The 23,621-nt window shown below is 42.5% G+C and overlaps 1 protein-coding gene across 1 annotated transcript; it reads left to right on the top strand.

The window, feature by feature from the left end:
* Window positions 1–1,663: 1,663 nt before the first annotated feature.
* Window positions 1,664–2,170, top strand: LOC147990504 (uncharacterized). The gene has a single exon (XM_087538259.1). It carries the CDS (start codon window positions 1,664–1,666, stop codon window positions 2,168–2,170), a length of 507 nt encoding a protein of 168 aa, XP_087394385.1.
* The last annotated feature ends 21,451 nt before the right edge of the window (window positions 2,171–23,621 follow it).

Below are 23,621 nucleotides of genomic sequence, written 5' to 3'. Positions count from 1 at the left end.
TGCTAGATGCTCGCTCTTTTGCTATGCCTATGCTACGATGCCTACCACTTTCTTATCATGCCTCCCAAATTGCCATGTCAAACCTCTAACCCACCATGTCCTAGCAAACCGTTGATTGGCTATGTTTCCGCTTTGCTCAGCCCCTCTTATAGCGTTGCTAGTTGCAGGTGAAGATTGGAGATCGTTCCTTGTTGGAACATTGTTTAGTGTTGGGATATCACCATATTATCTTGTTATCTTAATGCACCTATATACTTGGTAAAGGGTGGAAGGCTCGGCCTTTTGCCTAGTGTTTTGTTCCACTCTTGTCGCCCTAGTTTCCGTCATATCAGTGTTATGTTCCTGGATTTTGCGTTCCTTACGCGGTTGGGTGATAATGGGAACCCCTCGACAGTTCGCCTTGAATAAAACTCCTCCAGCAATGCCCAACCTTCGTTTTACCATTTGCCACCTAGCCTCTTTTTCCCTTGGGTTTCCGGAGCCTGAGGGTCATCTTTATTTAAACCCCCTGGGCCAGTGCTCCTCTGAGTGTTGGTCCGACCGAGCAGACTGCGGGGCCACCTCGGGGAAACTTGAGGGTTGGTTTTACTCGTAGGATGTCTCATCTGAGTGTGCCCTGTGAACGAGATATGTGCAGCTCCTATCGGGATTTGTCGGCACATTCGGGCGGTGTTGCTGGACTTGTTTTACCATTGTCGAAGTTGTCTTGTAGAACCGGGATACCGAGTCTGATCGGAATGTCTCGGGAGAAGGAATATCCTTCGTTGACCGTGAGAGCTTGTGATGGGATAAGTTGGGACTCCCCTGCAGGGATTTGAACTTTTGAAAGTCGTGCCCGCGGTTATGGGCAGATGGGAATTTGGTAATGTCCGATTGTAGATAACATGAACCTTAACTCAATTAAAATGAATCAATCACGTGTGTTGCCGTGATGGTCTCTTCTCGGCAGAGTCCGGGAAGTGAACATGGTGTTGGAGTAATGTTTGCCGTAGGGTGTTCTATAGTTCTTCGTTCGTGCTTTGCCTTCTCTTCTCCCCCTCTTTTGCGAACAGGTTAGCCACCATATATGCTAGTCACTTGCTGCAGCTCCACATATTACCTTGCCTTACCTATAAGCTTAAATAGTCTTGATCGCGAGGGTGCGAGATTGATGAGTCCCCGTGACTCACAGATTATTTCCAAACCAGATGCAGGGACCGATGATTCCGTTCCAGATGACGTGCTTGAGCTCAAGTGGGAGTTCGACGAAGACTCACGCCGTTACTATGTGTCTTTCCCTGATGATCAGTAGTGGTGCCCAGTTGGGGCTATCGGGGACCATGTCGCAATGTTGGGGATGATCTTTTATTTTGGAACCATAGTCGGACCATGAGTGTATTGGATGATTGTAATGTTATTCATGTATTTGTGTGACATGGCGAGTGTAAGCCAACTATGTACCTTTTTCCCCTATTATCTATTTACATGGGTTGTTGTGAAGATTACCTTACTTGCGACATTGCTTTCAATGCGGTTATGCCTCTAAGTCGTGCTTCGACACGTAGGAGATATAGCCACATCGAGGGCGTTACAAGATCGCCCCGATGCGCCACGCGCCACAGTCTTCCTCAACGAAGAACACGCGCATGTCACTCCAGCTGTCGAGGACACCGCCGTCGACGCGATGTGGTACATGGACACCAGAGCGTCCAATCACATGACCGGCGATCGCACGGCCTTCACCGACTTGTACATGGCCATCACTGGAACCATGCGGTTCGGAGACGGGTCGGCGGTGCAGATCGAGGGGCGCGGCACAGTCGCTTTCACCGTCGATGGGGGAGCGCAGTGCGCGCTCCTAGAGGTGTACTACATCCCCAGGCTCAAGAGCAGGATCGTGAGCATTGGACAGCTCAACGAGAACAACTGCGACATCAACATGCGCCATGGCATCCTCACCATACACGACCGACGCGGCGCTCTCATCCTCAAGGTAAAGCGATCTCAAAATCGTATGTACAAGTTTCTCTTACGGCATGTTCGTCCAGCTTGTCTTGCCGCATGCATGGACAACGTGTCATGGCGCTGGCACGATCGCTTTGGACACCTGCACATCGACGCACCGCAGAGGATGGCGCGGGCAGACCTGGTGCGTGGACTGCCTGGCATTGAGCATACAGGTGAGCTCTGATACGTCTCCAACGTATCTATAATTTTTGATTACTCCATGCTATATTATCCACTATTTTGGACATTATTGGGCTTTATTATCCACTTTTATATTATTTTTGGGACTAACCTATTAACCGGAGGCCCATCCTAGAGTTGTTGTTTTTTTGCCTGTTTTAGGGTTTTGAAGAAAAGGAATATCAAACAGAGTCCAAACGGAATGAAACCTTCGAGAATGTGATTTTCTCATTGAATACAACTCGGGAGACTTGGACCCTACGTCAAGCCATGTAACAGGAGGCCACGAGGTAGGGGGCGTGCCTCCCCCCCCAGGCGCGCCCTCCACCCTCATGGGCCCCCTGTTGCTCCACCGACGTACTTCTTCCTCCTATATATACCCACGTACCCCCAAACGATCAGATACGGAGCCAAAACCCTAATTCCACCGCCGTAACTTTATGTATCCACGAGATCTCATCTTGGGGCCTGTTACGGAGCTCCGCCGGAGGGGAATCGATCACGGAGGGCTTCTACATCAACACCATAGCCCTTCCGATGAAGTGTGAGTAGTTTACCTCAGACCTATGGGTCCATAGTTAGTAGCTAGATGGCTTCTTCTCTCTTTTTGGATGTCAATACAATGTTCTCCCCCTCTCTTGTGGAGATCTATTCGATGTAATCTTCTTTTTGCGGTGTGTTTGTTGAGATCGATGAATTGTGGGTTTATGATCAAGTCTATCTATGAATAATATTTGAATCTTCTCTGAATTCTTTTATGTATGATTGGTTATCTTTGCAAGTCTCTTCGAATTATCAGTTTGGTTTGGCCTACTAGATTGACCTTTCTTGCAATGGGAGAAGTGCTTAGCTTTGGGTTCAATCTTGCGGTGTCCTATACCAGTGACAGTAAGGGCAGCAAGGCATGTATTGTATTGTTGCCATCGAGGATAACAAGATGGGGTTTTCTTCATATTGCATGAGTCTATCCCTCTACATCTTGTCATCTTGCTTAAGGCGCTACTCTGTTTTTAACTTAATACTCTAGACGCATGCTGGATAGCGGTCGATGAGTGGAGTAATAGTAGTAGATGCAGGCAGGAGTCGGTCTACTTGTCTTGGATGTGATGCATATATACATGATCATACCTAGATATTATCATAACTATGATCAATTATGTCAATTGCTCAACAGTAATTTGTTCACCCACCGTAGAATACTTATGCTCTTGAGAGAAGCCACTAGTGAAACCTATGGCCCCCGGGTCTATCGTTATCATATCAATCTCCTGCTACTTAGTTATTTACTTTGCCTTTATTTTACTTTGCATCTTTATCATAAAAATACCAAAAATATTATCTTATCATATCTATCAGATCTCACTCTCGTAAGTGGCCCTATAGGGATTGACAACCCCTATTTGTGTTGGTTGCGGGGATTTGTTTGTTTTGTGTAGGTGCGAGGGACTCGCGCGTAGCCTCCTACTGGATTGATACCTTGGTTCTCAAAAACTAAGGGAAATACTTACGCTACTTTGCTGCATCATCCCTTCCTCTTCGGGGAAAACCAACACAGTGCTAAAAGAGGTAGCAAGAAGGATTTCTGGCGCCGTTGCCGGGGAGGTCTACGCAAAAGTCAACATACCAAGTACCCATCACATACCCTTATCTCCCGCATTACATTATTTGCCATTTGCCTCTCGTTTTCCTCTCCCCCACTTCACCCTTGCCGTTTTATTGCCCTCTCTCTCTATCCTCCCTCTCTTCCTCTATTTGCCTCTTTTTGTCCGCTTGCTTTTTGTTTGCTTGTGTGTTAGTTTGCTTGCTTATCATTATGGCTAGTTATTTACCTTCTACCTCTATGTCTGAAATTGGGGATACTATTGTCGATAATAATTTTGATGCTCCTACTAAAGAACCCACTATCTCACATATAAAAAGATTTCGTGTTGGTAGTGGTAATATTATTGGAAAAGGAGTTATTCAAGATTTCTTTACTTGTCCCGGTGCTTTACCCTCTATGGGTAGTTCTATCCTTCATAGAACTAGTAGTCTTGCGGACGCTATTCCCATGCTTATAGTTGAACTTGAAAGGCAATTCATGCACATGCATCCTTCCATACAAAGGATTTTCCTAGAATTTTCTAATATTGAGCATTCTTCTGTTAAGCGTGCCATTACTATCTTTTTGGCTCATGAGTTTTGATTCATAATAAAAGAGGCCAAAGAAATGTTTGCGCATTATAGGGTGGACGCTTGCCGTCCTCCCATAGAGTCCATCCTCTTTGATCAAGAAGAAATAATGCGTTTTCAATCTCTAGACTATGTTGCTTTTAATGAAAATCTTAGAAAAAGGGTGCCTACCAATGTTTTAGTTGATAGAATTTCTGAACTTAATGATGATTTGGCTATTCGAAATAATGAATTGGGATATTCTCTTGAATATAGGCTCACAAAGTTCTGTCAAAAGAATGCTTATAATGATGAATTGGTTGTGCAATATGAAGGACCGAAGGAGGAACCTATACCTCCCAAGGTTGATCTTGGAGACTTTTGTCCCAATAAATTTAGCCCTTTTATTACTTTTGATTGCCTCAAAGAAAACTTTCTGCTGAACGTAGAGAATATGAAATGAGTTTTAATAATCTATCTTACTATTATGGCAATACCTAGATCTATTCTTGCTTGTTATGCCTAGCTAGCGGCGTTAAACGATAGCGCTTGTTGGGAGGCAACCCAATTTTATTTTTATTCCTTGCTTTTTGCTCCTGTTTAGTAATAAATAACTCATCTAGCCTCTGTTTTGGTTGTGTTTTTTTGTGTTTAATTAGTGTTTGTGCCAAGTAGAACCGTTGGGAAGACTTGGGGAAAGTCTTGTTGAACTTGCTGTAAAAAAACAGAAACTTTAGCGCTCACGAGAACTGCTGTAATTTTTATTTGGAAAGTTCTATTTAGTTAATTCTTTTTTCATATGATTAATAGATAAATTCCTCACGTCCAGCAATTTATTTTAGAATTTTTGGGGTTCCAGATCTTGCGCTAGCTACAGATTACTACAGACTGTTCTATTTTTGACAGATTCTGTTTTTCGTGTGTTGTTTGCTTATTTTGATGAATCTATGGCTAGTAAAATAGTTTATAAACCATAGAGAAGTTGGAATACAGTAGATATAACACCCATATAAATAAATAATTAGTTCATTACAGTTCCTTGAAGTGGTCTTTTGTTTTCTTTCGCTAACGGAGCTCACGAGATTTTCTACTTTAAGTTTTGTGTTGTGGAGTTTTCAAGTTTTGGGTAAAGATTTGATGGATTATGGAACAAGGAGTGGCAAGAGCCTAAGCTTGGGGGTGCCCATGGCACCCCCAAGATAATCTAAAGACACCTAAAAGCCAAAGCTTGGGGATGCCCCGGAAGGCATCCCCTCTTTCGTCTACTTCTATCGGTAACTTTACTTGGAGCTATATTTTTATTTACCACATGATATGTGTTTTGCTTGGAGCGTCTTGTATGATTTGAGTCTTTGATTGTTAGTTTACCACAATCATCCTTGCTGTACACACCTTTTGAGAGAGCCATACATGATTCGGAATTTGTTAGAATACTCTATGTGCTTCGCTTATATCTTTTGAGTTATATAATTTTGCTCTAGTACTTCACTTATATCATTTAGAGAACGGTGGTGGATTTGTTTTATAGAAACTATTGTTCTCTCATGCTTCACTTAGATTATTTTGAGAGTCTTAAATAGCATGGTAATTTTCTTAAAATCCTAATATGCTTGGTATGCAAGATCAATAATAAAACTCTCTTATGAGTGTGTTGAATACTATGATAAGTTTGATACTTGATAATTGTTTTGAGATATGGAGACGGTGATATTAAAGTCATGCTAGTTGAGTAGTTGTGAATTTGAGAAATACTTGTGTTGAAGCTTGTGATTCCCGTAGCATGCACATATGGTGAACCGTTATGTGATGAAGTCGGAGCATGATTTATTTATTGATTGTCTTCCTTATGAGTGGCGGTCGGGGACGAGCGATGGTATTTTCCTACCAATCTATCCCCCTAGGAGCATGCGCGTAATACTTTGCTTTGATAACTTGTAGATTTTTGCAATAAGTATATGAGTTCTTTATGACTAATTTTGGGTCCATGGAATATACGCACTCTCACCCTTCCACCTTTGCTAGCCTCTCTAATACCGCGCACCATTCGTCGGTATCATACACCCACCATATACCTTCCTCAAAACAGCCACCATACCTACCTATTATGACATTTCCATAGCCATTCTGATATATATTGCCATGCAACTTTACACCGTTCCATTTATTATGACACACTCCATCATTGTCATATTGCTTAGCTTGATCATGTAGTTGACATAGTATCTTTGGAAAAGCCACCGTTCATAATTCTTTCATACTTGTCACTCATGCATCATTGCATATCCCGGTACACCACCGGAGGCATTCACATAGAGTCATATTTTGTTCTAAGTATCGAGTTGTAATTGTGGAGTTGTAAGAAAAATAAAAGTGTGATGATCATCATTATTAGAGCATTGTCCCAGTGAGAAAAGGATGATGGAGACTACGATTCCCCCAAAAGTCAGGATGAGACTCCGGATGAAAAATAAATAAAAGAGGCCAAAGAAGCCCAAATAAAAAAAGAGAAAGAAAAGAGGCCATAAAAAGGGGGAATGGCCCAAATAAAAAAATGAGAGAAAAAGAGAGAAGGGACAATGTTACTATACTTTTACCACACTTGTGCTTCAAAGTAGCACCATGATCTTCATAGTAGAGAGTCTCTCATGTTATCACTTTCATATACTAGTGGGAATCTTTCATTATAGAACTTGGCTTGTATATTCCAATGATGGGCTTCCTCAAATTGCCCTAGGTCTTCATGAGCAAGCAAGTTGGATGCACACCCACTTAGTTTCTTTTTGAGCTTTCATATACTTATAGCTCTAGTCCATCCGTTGCATGGCAAACCCTACTCACTCACATTGATATCTATTGATGTGCATCTCCATAGCCCGTTGATACGCCTAGTTGATGTGAGACTATCTTCTCCTTTTTGTCTTCTCCACAACCACCACTCTATTCCACCCATAGTGCTATATCCATGGCTCACGCTCATGTATTGCTTGAAGATTGAAAAAGTTTTGAGAATGTCAAAAGTATGAAACAATTGCTTGGCTTGTCATCGGGGTTGTGCATGATTTAAATATTTTGTGTGGTGAAGATAGAGCATAGCCAGACTATATGATTTTGTAGGGATAACTTTCTTTAGCCATGTTATTTTGAGAAGACGTAATTGCTTTGTTAGTATTCTTGAAGTATTATTATTTTTATGTCAATATGAACTTTTGTCTTGAATCTTTCGGATCTGAATATTCATACCACAATTAAGAAGAATTACATTAAAATTATGCCAAGTAGCACTCCACATCAAAAATTCTGTTTTTATCATTTACCTACTCGAGGACGAGCATGAATTAAGCTTGGGGATGCTTGATACATCTCCAACGTATCTATAATTTTTGATTGCTCCATGCTTTATTATCTACTGTTTTGGACATTATTGGGCTTTATTATCCACTTTTATATTATTTTTGGGACTAACCTATTAACTGGAGGCCCAGCCCAGAATTGCTGTTTTTTGCTTGTTTTAGGGTTTCGAAGAAAAGGAATATCAAACGGAGTCCAAACGGAATGAAACCTTCGGGAACGTGATTTTCTCATCGAATACAACTCAGGAGACTTGGACCCTACGTCAAGCCACATAACAGGAGGCCACGAGGTAGGGGGCACGCCTACCCCCCCCCCCCCCCCCCCCCCGCCGCCCCAGGCGCGCCCTCCACCCTCGTGGGCCCCCTGTTGCTCCACCGACGTACTTCTTCCTCCTATATATACCCACGTACCCCCAAACGGTCAGATACGGAGCCAAAACCCTAATTCCACCGCCGTAACTTTCTGTATCCACGAGATCCCATCTTGGGGCCCGTTCCGGAGCTCCGCCTGAGGGGGCATCGATCACGGAGGTCTTCTACATCAACACCATAGACCTTCCGATGAAGTGTGAGTAGTTTACCTCAGACCTACGGGTCCATAGTTAGTAGCTAGATGGCTTCTTCTCTCTTTTTGGATCTCAATACAATGTTCTCCCCCTCTCTTGTGGAGAACTATTCGATGTAATCTTCTTTTTGCGATGTGTTTGTTGAGACTGATGAATTGTGAGTTTATGATCAAGTCTATCTATGAATAATATTTGAATCTTCTCTGAATTCTTTTATGTATGATTGGTTATCTTTGCAAGTCTCTTCGAATTATCAGTTTGGTTTGGCCTACTAGATTGATCTTTCTTGCAATGGGAGAAGTGCTTAGCTTTGGGTTCAATCTTGCGGTGTCCTTTCCCGGTGACAGTAAGGGCAGCTAGGCACGAATTGTATTGTTGCCATCGAGGATAACAAGATGGGGTTTTCTTCATATTGCATGAGTCTATCCCTCTACATCATGTCATCTTGCTTAAGGCGTTACTCTGTTTTTAACTTAATACTCTAGATGCATGCTGGATAGCGGTCGATGAGTGGAGTAATAGTAGTAGATGCAGGCAGGAGTCGGTCTACTTGTCTCGGGCGTGATGCCTATATACATGATCATACCTAGATATTCTCATAACTATGCTCAATCCTGTCAATTGCTCAATAGTAATTTGTTCACCCACCGTAGAATACTTATGCTCTCGAGAGAAGCCACTAGTGAAACCTATGGCCCCCGGGTCTATCTTTATCATATCAATCTCCTACTAATTAGTTATTTACTTTGCCTTTATTTTACTTTGCATCTTTATCATAAAAATACCAAAAATCTTATCTTATCATATCTATCAGATCTCACTCTCGTAAGTGGCCCTATAGGGATTGATAACCCCTGTTTGCGTTGGTTGCGAGGATTTATTTGTTTTGTGCAGGTGCGAGGGACTCGCGTGTAGCCTCCTACTGGATTGATACCTTAGTTCTCAAAAACTGAGGGAAATACTTACGCTACTTTGCTGCATCATCCCTTCCTCTTCGGGGAAAACCAACGATGTGCTAAAAGAGGTAGCAAGCTCTGCTAGGCATGCCTCGCCGGCAAGCAGCGCCGGACGCCGTTTCCGCAGACAGCCAAGTACAGAGTGGACACGTCGCTCGATCTTGTTCACACAGATCTACGCGGGGCGATCACGCCGGCGACGCCAGGCGGACGGTGATACTTCCTCCTCCTTGTGGACGACCACAGCTACTACATGTGGCTCACTTTGCTGTCAAGCAAGGATGAGGCCACCGCGGCGATCAAGAACTTCCAGGCGCATGCGGAGGTGGAAGCGCGGCGCAAGCTTGGGACGTTGCGCATGGACCACGGCGGGGAGTTCACATCTGCGGCGCTGGCGAGGCACTTCATGTCCACTGGTGTCCAGTGCCACCTGACAGCGCCGTACTCGCCGCAGCAGAACGGCGTGGTGGAGAGGCGCAACCAGATGGTGGTGGGCATGGCAAGAAGCATGATGAAGGCCAAGGGAATGCCACATCACTTCTGGGGAGAGGCGGTGACCACGGCCGTGTATCTCCTGAACCGTGCGTTCACTCGGAGTGTGGACGGCGCGACTCTGTATGAGGCCTGGCACGGCAAGAAACTGGAGGTGAGTCACCTACGCGTGTTTGGGTGTGTGGCTCATGTCAAGAGCATGCAGCCAAACCTCAAGAAGCTAGACTACCGGAGCATGCCCATGGTGCTCATCGGATACGAGCCTGGCACCAAGGCGTACAGGGTCTACGACCCAGTGAGTGGGCGCGTGCACGTATCGCACGGACGGCCAAGTACAGAGCGGAGACGTCGCTCGATCTCGTTCATGCAGATCTATGCGGGGCGATCACGCCGGAGACGCCAGGCGGACGGCGAGACTTCCTCCTCCTTGTGGACGACCACAGCCGCTACATGTGGCTCACTTTGCTGTCAAGCAAGGATGAGGCCGCCACGGCGATCAAGAACTTCCAGACGCGTGCAGAGGCGGAAGCGCGGTGCAAGCTTGGGACACTGCGCACGGACCGCGGCGGGGAGTTCACATCCGCGGCGCTGGCGAGGCACTTCGCGTCCACTGTGTCCAGCGCCACCTGACAGTGTCGTACTCGCCACAGCAGAACGGTGTGGTGGAGAGGCGCAACCAGACGGTGGTGGGCATGGCAAGAAGCATGATGAAGGCCAAGGGAATGTCAGATCACTTCTGGGGAGAAGCGGTGACCACGGTCGTGTATCTTCCGAACCGCGGGTTCACTCGGAAATGTGGACGGTGCGACTCCGTACGAGGCTTGGCACGGCAAGAAACAAGAGGTGAGTCACCTACGCGTGCTTAGGTGTGTGGCTCATGTCAAGAGCGCGCGACCAAACCTCAAGAAGCTAGACGACCGGAGCATGCCCATGGTGCTCATCGGATACGAGCCTGGCACCAAGGCGTACAGGGTCTACGACCCGGCGAGCCGGCGCGTGCACGTATCGCATGGACGGCCAAGTACAGAGCGGAGACGCCGCTCGATCTTGTTCACGCAGATCTATGCGGGGCGATCACGCTGGCGACGCCAGGCGAACGGCGATACTTCCTCCTCCTTGTGGATGACCACAACTGCTACATGTGGCTCACTTTGCTGTCAAGCAAGGATGAGGCCGCCGCGGCGATCAAGAACTTCGAGGCACGTGCGGAGGCGGAAGCACGGCGCAAGCTTGGGACGCTACGCATGGACCGCAGCGGGGAGTTCACATCCGCGGCGTTGGTGAGGCACTTCGCGTCCACTGGTGTCCAGCGCCACCTGACAGCGTCGTACTCGCTGCAGCAGAACGGCGTGGTGGAGAGGCGCAACCAGATGGTGGTGGGATGGAAAGAAGCATGATGAAGGCCAAGGGAATGCCAGATCACTTCTAGGGAGAAGCGGTGACCATGACCGTGTATCTCCTGAACCTCCATTCACTCGGAGTGTGGACGGCGCGACTCCGTACGAGGCCTGGCACGGCAAGAAACCGAAGATGAGTCACCTACGCGTGTTTGGGCGTGTCGGTCATGTCAAGAGCGCGCGGCCAAACCTGAAGAAGCTGGACGACCGGAGCACGCCCATGGTGCTTATCGGATACGAGCCTAACACCAAGGCGTACAGGGTCTACGACCCGGCCAGCCGACACGTGCACGTATCGCGTGATGTCGTGTTCGACGAGAACGCGAGCTGGGACTGGAGCAGCGAGACGGCGAGCACGGGCGGCACATTCGTCGCCGACTTCGCATCATACGGCGACCCAAGGGAGAACAGCGCTGCACCAACTGTCTCACCATCATCGCCAACATATGGAACAACCACAATGACGTCCGTGCTAGCCACGCCGACGCCCACCTCCGTCGCAGCTACAATAGACACACCAGCGTCGAGGAGTGCACCACCTGCCGCCCCAGCGTGGCAGGACGTGCAGTACGCGACTCCGCCACCTTTCGACGCGGACATGTTCGACGACGCCGACAACCCAGACGTCGTACATCGCTTCCGCCGCGTGGACGACGTGCTCGGAGAGGGCACGGCCGGCGCTGGGAGAACTGAGCAGCTGCTCTTGCTACCCGAAGGTGAACCCGTGACGTTCGCGGAGGCCGAACCACATGCAGCATGGCGAGCTGCGATGAAGGAAGAAATGAGCTGCATAGAGTCTAACAGGACATGGTCCCTCTGTGATCTGCCCGCAGGCCACCGCCCCATCGGACTGAAATGGGTCTTCAAGGAGAAGCGCAACGCCGCGGGCGAGGTGATCAAGCACAAGGCTCGCCTCGTGGCAAAGGGCTTTGTGCAGCACGATGATACGTCTCCAACGTATCTATAATTTTTGATTGCTCCATGCTATATTATCTACTGTTTTGGACTATATTGGGCTTTATTTTCCACTTTTATATTATTTTTGGGACTAACCTATTAACCGAAGGCCCAGCCCAGAATTAATGTTTTTGCCTATTTCAGTGTTTCGGAGAAACAGAATATCAAACGGAGTCCAAACGGAATAAAATCTTCGGGAACGTGATTTTCTCACCGAACGTGATCCAGGAGACTTGGACCCTACTACAAGGGATTAAAGAGGAGGTCACGAGGGTGGAGGGCACCCCCCCTGGGGCGCGCCCCTTCCTCGTGGGCCCCTCGGTGCTCCACCGACGTACTCCTTCCCCCTATATATACCTACGTACCCCCAAACGATCACAAGAGGAGCCAAAAACCTAATTCCACCGCCGCAACTTTCTGTATCCACGAGATCCCATCTTGGGGCCTGTTCCGGAGCTCCGCCGGAAGAGGGCGTCATCACGGAGGGCTTCTACATCATCATAGCCCCTCCGATGAAGTGTGAGTAGTTTACCTCAGACCTTCGGGTCCATAGTTAGTAGCTAGATGGCTTCTTCTCTCTCTTTGAATCTCAATACAAAGTTCTCCCCCTCTCTTGTGGAGATCTATTCGATGTAATCTTCTTTTTGCGGTGTGTTTGTTGAGATCGATGAATTGTGGGTTTATGATCAAGTCTATCTATGAATAATATTTGAATCTTCTATGAATTCTTTTATGCATGATTGGTTATCTTTGCAAGTCTCTTCGAATTATCCGTTTGGTTTGACCAACTAGATTGGTAGTTCTTGCCATGGGAGAAGTGCTTAGCTTTGGGTTTGATCTTGCGGTGTCCTTTCCCAGTGACAGAAGGGGCAGCAAGGCACGTATTGCATCGTTGCCATCAAGGATAACAAGATGGGGTTTATTTCATATTGCATGAATTTATCTCTCTACATCATGTCATCTTGCTTAAGGCGTTACTCTGTTTTTAACTTAATACTCTAGATGCATGCTGGATAGCGGTCGATGAGTGGAGTAATAGTAGTAGATGCAGAACCGTTTTGGTCTACTTGTCACGGACGTGATGCTTATATACATGATCATGCCTAGATATTCTCATAACTATGCTCAATTCTGTCAATTGCTCAACAGTAATTTGTTCACCCACCGTAGAATACTTATGCTCTTGAGAGAAGCCATTAGTGAAACCTATGGCCCCCGGGTCTATTCTCATCATATCAATCTCCATCACTTTAATCTTGCTTTGCTTTTTTACTTTGCCTTTACTTTTTACTTTGCATCTTTATACCAAAAATATTATATCTATCAGATCTCACTCTCGTAAGTGACCGTGAAGGGATTGACAACCCCTAATCGCGTTGGTTGCGAGTAGCTATCGTTTTGTGCAGGTACGAGGGACTTGAGTGTAGCCTCCTACTGGATTGATACCTTGGTTCTCAAAAACTGAGGGAAATACTTACGCTACTCTGCTGCATCATCCCTTCCTCTTCGGAGAAAACCAACGCAAGCTCAAGACGTAGCAAGAAGGATTTCTAGCATCGTTGCCGGGGATTCTACGCAAAAAGTCAACATACCAAGTACCCATCACAATCCCTATCTCTCCCATTACATTAGTTGCCATTTGCCTCTCGTTTTCCTCTCCCCCACTTCACCCTTACTATTTTATTCGCCCTCTCTCTCTACCCTCCCTCTCTATTTGCCTCTTTTGCCCATTCTTGTTTGCTCGTATGGTTGGAATAGTTGTTTATTTATTACTAAACAGAGAACCTAAGACCTATAGATCCTCATCCACTTGCTAATCTTTTTAAGAGATCCAATTATGATGAACCAATTGCTAGTGAGTTTTGTCCACTAGATTATCTTTTTGAGGTTTTTCCTGAAATTCGTGAATCTAAAAAGTGTGATGAATTACATTATGATGCAATTCAAGATAGATATTTGAATAAAAAACATGATTGCAATGATTTTATTATAAATTCTATTTATGCAAATTGTGCTAATAATATGCAAAACTCTAAGCTTGGGGATGCTAGTTTTGCTATGTCCTCTACTTGTTGCAATGATCATGATTGGGGTGATTCTTCTTTTGATCTTGAAAATTTATTTACTCCCCATGATGATTATGAGATTGATAATAGTGTTTGCAATAATACTGAAAGTGGGTTTGGAAGAGTGTCAACTTTAGATCCCACATATTTGGATAATGTTCAATCTTATGAAGTTTTTGATAAAAGTGGGTTTGAAGAGGTCATGACTTTAGTTAATGTCAATCCCACTATTTTGGAAGAGTGTCAACTTTGCATGCATGTGGATCGTGTTGAAAATATTTTATGTGATAGATATTTTGTTGAATTTGCTTATGATCCTACATGTAATTATTACGAGAGAGGAAAATATGGTGGTAGAAATTTTCATGTTACTAAATTACTTCTCGTTATGTTGAGATTGCTATTGTTTCTTTCCACTTCCTTGCATATGCTAGTTTTTGCTTGCAATGATAATTTGTTTGCCTATAATATGCCTATTCATAGGAAGTATGTTAGACTTATATATGTTTGTCACGTGTTTTATGATGCTCTCTTTGTGCTCCAATTCTTGTCTTTCATGTGAGCATCATTGAAATATTATGCCTAGCTATAAGGCTTTAAAAAAAGCGCTTGTTGGGAGACAACCCGATATTTTTCCTTGCTGTTATTCAATAAATAAATTATCTAGCATCTGTTTTGGTTGTGTTTTTTGTGCTTAATTAGTGTTTGTGCCAAGTAGGACCGTTGGGAAGACTTGGGGAAAGTCTTGTTGAACTTGCTGTAAAAAACAGAAACTTTAGCGCTCACGAGAACTGCTGTCATTTTTATTTGAAGAGTGCTATTTAGTTAATTCTTTTTGCAAATGATTAATAGATAAATTCCTCACGTCCAGAAATTTATTTTAGAATTTCTGGGGTTCCAGATCTTGCGCTATCTACATATTACTACAGACTGTTCTGTTTTTGACAGATTCTGTTTTTTCGTGTGTTGTTTGCTTATTTTGATGAATCTATGGCTAGTAAAATAGTTTATAATCCATAGATAAGTTGGAATACAGTAGGTTTAACACCAATATAAATAAAAAATGAGTTCATTACAGTACCTTGAAGTGGTCTTTTGTTTTCTTTCGCTAACGGAGCTCACGAGTTTTCTATTTTGAGTTTTGTGTTGTGAAGTTTTCAAGTTTTGGGTGAATTCTTGTGATGGATTATGGAACAAGGAGTGGCAAGAGCCTAAGCTTGGGGATGCCCATGGCACCCCTAAGATAATCCAAGGACACCAAAAAGTAAAAGCTTGGAGATGCCCCGGAAGGCATCCCCTCTTTTCGTCCACTTCCATCGGTAATTTACTTGGAGCTATATTTTTATTCACCAACATGATATGTTTTTTGCTTGGAGCGTCTTGTATTATTTGTGTCTTTGTTTGTTAGTATGCCACAATCATCCTTGCTGTACACACCTTTTGAGAGAGCCATACATGAATTAAAATTTGATAGAATACTTTATGTGCTTCACTTATATCTTTTGAGCTAAGTAGTTTTGCTCTATGTGCTTCACTTATATCTTTTGAGCATTATAATTTTGCTCTATGTGCTTCACTTAGATCTTTTACATCACGGTGGTGGATTTGTTTTAAAGAAACTATTCATCTTTCATGCTTCACTTAAATTATTTTGAGAGTCTCTTAATAGCATGATAATTTGCTTAATAATAATATGCTTGGTATTCAAGATTTGTGAAACGTTCTTTTGAGTGTGTTGAATACTAAGAAAAGATTGAAGCATGATAATTGTTTTGAGATATGGAGGTGATAATATTAAAGTCATGCTAGTTGAGTAGTTGTGAATTTAAAGAATACTTGTGTTGAAGTTTGTGATTCCCGTAGCATGCACGTATGGTGAACCGTTATATGATGAAGTCGGAGCATGATTTATTTATTGATTGTCTTCCTTATGAGTGGCGGTCGGGGACGAGCGATGGTCTTTTCCTACCAATCTATCCCCCTAGAAGCATGCGCGTAGTACTTTGCTTTGATAACTTCTAGATTTTTGCAATAAGTATATGAGTTCTTTATGACTAATGTTGAGTCCATGGATCATACGCACTCTCACCCTTCCACATTTGCTAGCCTCTCTAATACCGCGCACCTTTCGCCGGTATCATACACCTACCATATACATTCCTCAAAACAGCCACCAAACCTACCTATTATGGCATTTCCATAGCCATTCCGAGATATATTGCCATGCAACTCTCCACCATCTAGTTCATCATGACACATTCATCATTGTCATATTGCTTAGCATGATCATGTAGTTGACATAGTATTTGTGGCAAAGCCACCGTTCATAATTTTTCACACTTGTCACTCTTGATTCATTGCATATCCCGGTACACCGCCGGAGGCATCCATATAGAGTCATACTTTGTTTTAGTATCGAGTTGTAATCATTGAACTATAAATAAATAGAAGTGTGATGACTATCATTTAATAGAGCATTGTCCCAAATAAAAAAAGGCCAAAGAAAAAAAAGAAGGCCCAAAAAAAGGGGCAATGCTACTATCCTTTTTCCACACTTGTGCTTCAAAGTAGCACCATGATATAGCGAGTCTCATATATTGTGCTTCAAAGTAGCATCATGTTCTTCATATAGAGAGTCTCATATGTTGTCACTTTCATATACTAGTGGGAATTTTACATTATAGAACTTGGCTTGTATATTCCAATGATGGGCTTTCTCAAATTTCCCTAGGTCTTATCCGTTGCATGGCAATCGCTACTCACTCACATTGATATCTATTGATACGCCTAGTTGATGTGAGACTATCTTCTCCTTTTTGTCTTCTCCACAACCACCATTCTATTCCACCTATAATGCTATGTCCATGGCTCACGCTCATGTATTGCGTGAAGATTGAAAAAGTTTTGAAAAAGTTAGAGTATGAAACAATTGCTTGGCTTGTCATCGGGGTTGTGCATGATTTAAATATTTTGTGTGGTGAAGATAGAGCATAGCCAGACTATATAATTTTGTAGGGATAACTTTCTTTGGCCATGTTATTTTGAGAAGACATAATTGCTTTGTTAGTATGCTTGAAGTATTATTATTTTTATGTCAATATAAACGTTTGTCTTGAATCTGTCTAATCTGAATATTCATACCACAATTACGAAGATTTGCATTAAAATTATGCCAAGTAGCACTCCGCATCAAAAATTCTCTTTTTATCATTTACCTACTCGAGGACGAGCAGAAATTAAACTTGGGGATGCCTGATACGTCTCCAACGTATCTATAATTTTTGATTGCTCCATGCTATATTATCTACTGTTTTGGACTATATTGGGCTTTATTTTCCACTTTTATATTATTTTTGGGACTAACCTATTAACCGAAGGCCCAGCCCAGAATTGCTGTTTTTTGCCTATTTCAGTGTTTCGGAGAAACAGAATATCAAACAGAGTCCAAACGGAATAAAATATTCGGGAACGTGATTTTCTCACCGAACGTGATCCACAGTCCATGTTGGCCGCGCCCCGATCTACGCTGCTCACGTCGGGTGCCGCCCCTACGTTCCTCTATGGCCAGACCGCGCCCGCACCACGGCCAATCGTTGCCCGCGTGCTCCCCGCCACTGCCACGTCCCGCGAGCCTCCCCCATGCGCTGATGTCGCTGCTGCTGTACGCTGCTTCTGCTGCTGATGCTCCCACTAGTTGTTGCTCTGCCTAGCTGCTGCACTGCTATCGCCATGTCCCCCGCCGTTGCTGCTAGCTCCGCCGCTGACTACTGATGCTTCCGCTAGCCTCCTGCACCGCCCACTGCTCGCTTGCTGGACGCCGTGGCCGCCAGCGTGCTCCGGCGCTTGTGCTCCTCGTCGCCAGCTCCAGCCCGCCTTTGTCGTGCCCAGGTCGGGCGCCCCGTCCGCACCCGTTTTGCCCGCTTCAGTGGGCTCCTGGGCCACTGGTAGCTGGGCCCCGCCCTGTCTATTAAAAAAGGTTTTAAAATAAATAATAATATTAATAAATTAATTAAAAAGTTAATTAACTTAATTAACTAGCTAATTAATCTGTAGTTAGTTAAACTAGCAGAGTGGCCCGCTCGATGTGCGGGCTAGAATTTTATTAAGCTTAATAACCCTTACGATAATTTTCTTTCTTCTAATGTTATGATTCTTTTATATTTATTAAGTTATTTTGATTGTACCATTGAACCCACTATATACTTTTATAATTTAAAAACAGCATTATGAACATTTGTTTTCCATTAAGTATTATTGATTCATGTATTATTTCATAGAGTTTTAAAAATATATAAGTGTTCACACAGAACGGTTAAAGTATTAGAAAGTGTTCTTCTAGGTGGCCTCACTATAATTGCTGGATCTCTATGGGCATAAATTCTAATTAATCAACATGTTTGAAGGATAGACGTTGGGACATACTTGATCTTAGAGACTCATGTGATAATGTAAGAAAGAAATGTTTTTTCATAAAATATCGGAGAATATAGTAGAAATATAACTACTTTTTTGCTATCACCAAACACAATGACCTGTCTGTTCTCGAATCAACCAACTAAATAAGAGCATTTTACAGTTGATTGCCTACTACTAAGTTGAATGTATTTTAATTAACAATAGTTTTGATCATCTTCTCGACCAAATGTTCTATTATTCAATTAATTTGAGCACATATTGTCGTGAACTGAGGTAAATTCAGTAAAACACTAAAAGTCAATTTTCTTACATTGGCATCATCTTTAGAATATGTTAAAGTGTATATATCCATGTACTTACAAAATAACTTTCTTGGCGTGCACCCTTAGAGCTGCTATGATCCTATCTTGAAGCTCAATCTGCCTCCAGGCTGATTTTTTTTTTTGCTTCATGGTAAAAAAATATAGTCCTATATATGTGACTATAATTTTTTGTAGATAACACAGACATTCTATTTTACCCATTATAACCGGATATATACATACAGATATCATGCATATGTCTGACCGCCGCGTGCGTATGTGTCTGTTTCCAACACATTTAATTTGCTTGCCATCGTGTATGTACGACATCTGTACTCAATCATATATAATAGTTGTGATTTTCTTCTCTCTCGTCAATGCCTCCGAGCTGAATCACAAATTTTGCTGCATGAACTGTATATAAGAAATATGGTCCTATCTGAATATGAATTGTGCAAACCAAGACATAAATCAGAAACACAACGATTCGTTGAGATAATACTTGCGTGCTGCTAACTAATTATCAATGGATGATTGCATGCATGCAGCTCCGCTGATCATGCTTCTCCAAGGTATCATCTAGAAGGCTATACATGAACACTGATGAGCTGCCCTACTATGATTCTGTGTTGATCAATTTGAAATTAGTGGTGTACATGTAGGTTTATATTTGCAAGCCGGGTGCTAAGTTGTTGTGTTGCCTCTCTAGCCTACGTTTTCCAGCCAGCTACTGCCAAAAAAATCCAAAAGCAAGGGGGCAACGTATATAAAAGTTCCATTAGAGGGCAGCCACAATTTAAGGACCCGACAACACAACCTTTGGATAAAAGTAACTGTGAATATTGTCGTATATATAAAGGATTAGGTATGTTATCAAAATTGATCTAGCATTAACAAATGATTCAAGATCAAGCTGATTAAATAATTAATATGTGCATGTTACCTACATGAAGACATCAGCCGGCCGGGTGCTCTGCTAGCTTTTTTTTTTAAGAAGGAACAACGCGCTTTATTTCATGTCTCAATGTTTAAAGGAATACAAAGATGATCCGGTGGATCCATGAGCCACAAATGTCGGCCAATATCAAGGGTAGTAGCCATTCTAGCTAATCTATGTGCCTCGTCATTGCTAGCGCGTTGCTCGTGGACGAGCTCACAGCTTTGAAACTTCTGTTTCCTTTCGTTGATCTCTTGTAAGATCATGCAGTATTCGCCGAGATGGATTGGACTCTTCAGGTTGTTGATGACTCTCAGACAGTCAGATGTAACACGCACTTTATTCACAACCAAATCCTCGGCTAGAGCGAGTGCCTCCCTACAAGTAAATGCCTCCAATGTCGCTGGTTCAGTCAACCCATGAAATACAACAGCCGAGACCCCCAAAAAAAATCCGGTCTCACTCCGGCATACAACGCCCACTGTCCCAACGTTGGATGACTTGGCCACCGCACCGTCTACATTTAGCTTTACCTCTCCCATTCCTGGTGGGATCCAGGCCTTATCATGTGCTGTAACCAAAGCTCTTGCAAGTCTAGCAACTTGCTGTCTTGCTGGGATCTCTTGAAGCTCCTGCAGAAACTTTATGATGAATTGATGTGTGGATAGCGGGCTCTGTAGTTCGTGTTCGTGGATTGCCTTTCGCCCAAAAGATTTGGGCCTAGGTCTGTTATCAAAATTGATCTAGCATTAACAAATGATTCAAGATCAAGCTGATTAAATAATTAATATGTGCATGTTACCTACCTGAAGACATCCGCCGGCCGGGTGCTCTGCTAGCTTGAAAATTCATCGTGTGGTTTTACAGTATGGTTGCATTATCCATGGGCTTGGGCTTCTACGATACTTTTCATTAGCCATTACTTTATGGAGGATTAGGGCCCAGTTCTTTTAGTCCATTCTCCCATAATATTGAGAATCGACCCTCCAACTAGCTTCTCCCATAATTTTGAACCTTTTTTTAATAATCCTAGTAGTTAGGACGTGAAGAGCTAGGATTGTAAAAAAATATGAATAGAAGATTCTGAAAGAAGCTGGATGGAGGGTCGATTCTCAAGATTCTGGAAGAATCGTCCAAAAGAATTGGGCCTAGGTCTGTTATCAAAATTGATCTAGCATTAACAAATGATTCAAGATCAAGCTGATTAAATAATTAATATGTGCATGTTACCTACCTGAAGACATCAGCCGGCCGGGTGCTCTGCTAGCTTGAAAATTCATCGTGTGATTTCACAGTATGGTTGCATTATCCATGGGCTTGGACTTCTACGATACTTTTTATTAGCCATTACTTTATGGATTTGTTCTAGATATAAAGAAGAAAACAAAAGGTCCTGCAACTATAACTACAGAAGAACCAGAGATGATGAGTTAACGATTTCGCCAACCGCTGGCACAATCTTATCTCATATGTCAGTCAACCTGCCAGCCCATCTAATTAAATCTGGTGGCTATAAGTTCGATGATTTGGGCAGCGGCTGGCCATGTTCTTTGCTATGTACATTAATCAGTCCGGAGCCGTTAACCAATCTTGCCTGCATAGTTTGAACGTGCTATTAAAATTCTCAGTTACCAGTGAGTGTTGTGTATGAGTGGACGTTGCCGTAGGAGCCGCGGGCCGCGCTGCGTACATCTGGACGTTGCCGTAGGAGCTGCCGGCCTAGATTAATCTTCTCATTGCCATTGTGTCCCTCGATCGGCAACCGTACCTACGAATCAGCCATGGCGTAGGAACATGCCAATAGAGGTGGGCGGAGGCGCTAACCATCCCTATTGTTCTTTTGGGAAACCTGATCTTGTTGAGTGTATTTTCTTCGTACAGGGTTTCCTTTTGCTCTTTGCACAGTTTTTTTGGACGTGAACTCTTTGCACATATTTGTTCGTCTAGGCAAATGATGCGATCACGTGAAGGAAGGTGGTATTAAATTATTAAAATTGATTGGCTGAGATTTATTGATGTACGTTTCTCTAATGGCAAAGAGTAAATGACACCGGCGGTCTGAGAACTTGCGCTGCGGGTGCACTTAAATCACGCTAATTGCAAACCGGAAAAACCCGTCATCGAACTTGCATTACGGGTGCAGATAGGTCACACAGGTCATCTGAAACGGCCAGCTGCCCGGTTTTCTCCCTATAACGGTCAAGCGCGATAAATTTGTTCACGATTTTAAAAATATATGTGATTAGTGACTTTAAAAAAATGTTCGTGAACGATAAATTTGAAAACTATTTGTTCACGACTTTAAAAAAATGTTAGCGAAAGTTTAAAAAACATTGTGATCCACGACTTTAAAAAATGTTCACGAACGATAAATTAAAAATATTTGTGATTTGTGACTTAAAAAAATGTCCAGGAATGAAAAATTTGAAAATGTTTTTGAATGATAAATTTAGAAATGTTCGTGAATGATTATTTTGAAAATTATTTGTTCACGACTTTAAAAAAATGGTCGAGAACGATAAATTTGAAAAATATTTTTGATTCGCGAACATTTATTTAAAGTTGTGAACATTAAAAAAATTGTGATTCACGACTTTAAAAAAGTTTGCGAATGATAAATTAAAAAATATTTATTAAAAATATTTGTGATTCGTGACTTTTAAAAAATGTCCACGAACAAAAAAAATTGAAAATGCTTGCGAACAATAAATTTGAAAATGTCCATGAATGATTAATTTGAAAACTATTTGTTCACAACTGTCAAAAAAATTCGAGAACGGTAAATTTGAAAAATATTTGTGATTCGCGAACATTTTTTTAAGTTGTGATCATGTAAAAAAAATATTTGTGATTCATGACTTTAAAAAAAGTTCACGAACGATAAATTAAAAAATATTTATTAAAAATATTTGTGATTCGTGACTTTTAATAAATGTCCACGAAAGGAAATTTTGAAAATGTTTGTGAACAATAAATTTGAAAGTGTTCATGAATGATTAATTTGAAAACTATTTGTTCACGACTTTAAAAAATGTTCGCGAATGATAAATTTGAAAAATATTTGTGATTCGCGAACATTTTTTTAAAGTTGTGAACATTTAAAAAAATTTTGTGACTCGCAACTTTAAAAAAAAGTTCTCGAACGATAAATTAAAAAATATTTATTAAAAATATTTGTGATTCGTGACTTTAAAAAAATGTCCAGGAATGAAAATTTTGAAATGTGACCTATCTGCACCCGCAACGCAAGTTCTATGACGGGTTTTTCTCAAAATTTAGCTAAACTTGATGTGAAATTGATATCTCCAGGTCTAATGGCCTCAAATGTTTACTCTGGAGAATAAAAATCAGATCTTTCTAATTATTGTGGGATTTTCTAGCATATTAGAGTTTTTTTCTTGCACATGCTTGAGATGGACACTTGATATTTTTTTGTCAAAAATACGTGATCAGTTCATGCATCCCTTGAGATATGCGTTGCATGGTTATTACTGGTTGATTTCTCTTTTTTTTTTGTTAGCCCATAAATTTCCTTTTTAGGAAAAACGTGTTTGTGCTAAGTTAGGAAAGTGATAGATCACGTTGAAAAAAAAAAAAGATGGTGTGGGAAAGAGATAGATGACGTTCCAAAATAGAAAAGAGATAGGTGTGAGATTTGTACGTGCCTGATGGAACGTGTTGATAGAATTATGAGAAATAAATGTTTCCACGGATTACGAAGATCTAACGGCTATTATAAAAAAAACTAAGGATGACACGACTCATGATCCATCAGGACAATGGTATGTATATGTTTCATATATCTTTTTTGGAAGGAATATGTTACACATATCTAACACTTATATAGTTATAAATAGATGTCTCA

Source organism: Triticum urartu, chromosome 1A (assembly GCF_056163025.1).
Source record: "Triticum urartu cultivar PI428250 chromosome 1A, HENAU_Tu73, whole genome shotgun sequence".
Lineage (NCBI taxonomy): Eukaryota > Viridiplantae > Streptophyta > Magnoliopsida > Poales > Poaceae > Triticum > Triticum urartu.
The sequence above is the reverse complement of the archived record's forward strand: the minus strand, read 5'-3'. Positions and strand labels throughout refer to the sequence as shown.

What these genes read in the sequence shown, in the direction of transcription:
- LOC147990504 (XM_087538259.1), top strand. Translation starts at nt 1,664, where the DNA reads ATGTGGTACATGGACACCAGAGCGTCCAATCACATGACCGGCGATCGC.